Source organism: Bipolaris maydis, assembly GCF_028858645.1.
Source record: "Bipolaris maydis strain C4 unplaced genomic scaffold PSV08scaffold_9, whole genome shotgun sequence".
NCBI classification, from domain to species: domain Eukaryota; kingdom Fungi; phylum Ascomycota; class Dothideomycetes; order Pleosporales; family Pleosporaceae; genus Bipolaris; species Bipolaris maydis.
In genome coordinates this window covers 40,106-41,278 of record NW_027093865.1, presented here as the reverse complement: position 1 = coordinate 41,278, position 1,173 = coordinate 40,106, and the positions used below count along the sequence as shown (strand labels likewise).

The window sequence follows — 1,173 nt, the reverse complement described above, 5'->3', positions numbered from 1 at the left end:
TGGCAAGGGTGCGCAGTTTCCAGCACGGTCTCGTACGGGTTGCGAAAATATAAGTTGGTGTTAGTGTAGGGTCTTATATAAGCAAAAACCCAACCCTACACCTACCTAAGGCCCGTGCGACCCTACCCTACCCTATACAACCCGCGGGTAGAGGGTACCTATTTACTAGCGTAGACTAAACGTATACATCGCCTTTATCATAAAAAGTTATAGATTAAATCACGTAGGGCTTAATAAGACAATAACTATAACCTCCTTCGCGCTATTGAGAAAGATAAAGGGGGCAGGCGATAGTTTGTTCTAATCCAGTTCTAAGATAGGTCTAATATAGGGCAAACTTGTAACATCGTTGTAACTAGTTGCATTCAACAGGGTAATTGTCTGCGCCACATGCATACGGACCATCCGCACCCTTTGGAAAACATATATCGAGCTCGCTTCCCTGGCAACAACTTGCAAAACTATTCCTTGGACCACCATTTCCTAACTTACACTATTACTTGGTTATTATATTAATAGAAAGAATAGGTAACTAATGAACTTACATTACCGTTAATATCATAGTTACCCTGTGATCCACAGCAAGAATCAGTGAGACCAGGATGGAATTCTGCAGGGTTTGTATCGTTTCCGCAGTAGTAAGAACACGTAAATGCGTTAACTGTAGCTATGTGCATCATGCTTATTGTAATTAGTATAAGATAAATCTATAGAGAGTAGCATAGCTTACGTAGTTATAACAGATGCAAACGTGAATACAGAGATGCGCATTTCGAGTTCGAAAAAGAGATTATTATTCTTGTGAATATGTAATAGAATATAATTGCTTAGATAGTATATAAAGAAATATAAGGAAAATAGTGATTTTATAAATCTAGAAGAATATATATATATAAGAAATTTTCTTAAGCTAATCGGACCAATTCAGTCGTCCCTAACTTTATGCGTCTTTAGTAGACATTTGTTACAAGTAACAGCAGGAAGGATCCTCTCCCTGGGTCTGACGACGAATGGTTGGGAAACCACTAAGGATCCCAACGGGCAGAATGATCATCGCGGGGCGAAGATCACGTGACTGGCATCTCGCCAAGAGGTGACATCTCGCCAAGAAGGCAGATGCCACGGCATCTGGAGATGCCAGGACATCTCGGACATCTGCAAGATGTTGGACAT

At 40.7% G+C, this 1,173-nt stretch overlaps 1 protein-coding gene across 1 annotated transcript; it reads right to left on the bottom strand.

The window, feature by feature from the left end:
* Positions 1 to 300: 300 nt before the first annotated feature.
* Positions 301 to 771, bottom strand: PSV08DRAFT_182613 (uncharacterized protein; the record flags this gene model as incomplete). The annotated part of the gene is made up of 3 exons (XM_066091891.1): positions 301 to 461; positions 542 to 681; positions 731 to 771. 3 exons carry the CDS (start codon positions 769 to 771, stop codon positions 301 to 303), a joined length of 342 nt encoding a protein of 113 aa, XP_065948861.1.
* Between the last annotated feature and the right edge of the window lie 402 nt (positions 772 to 1,173).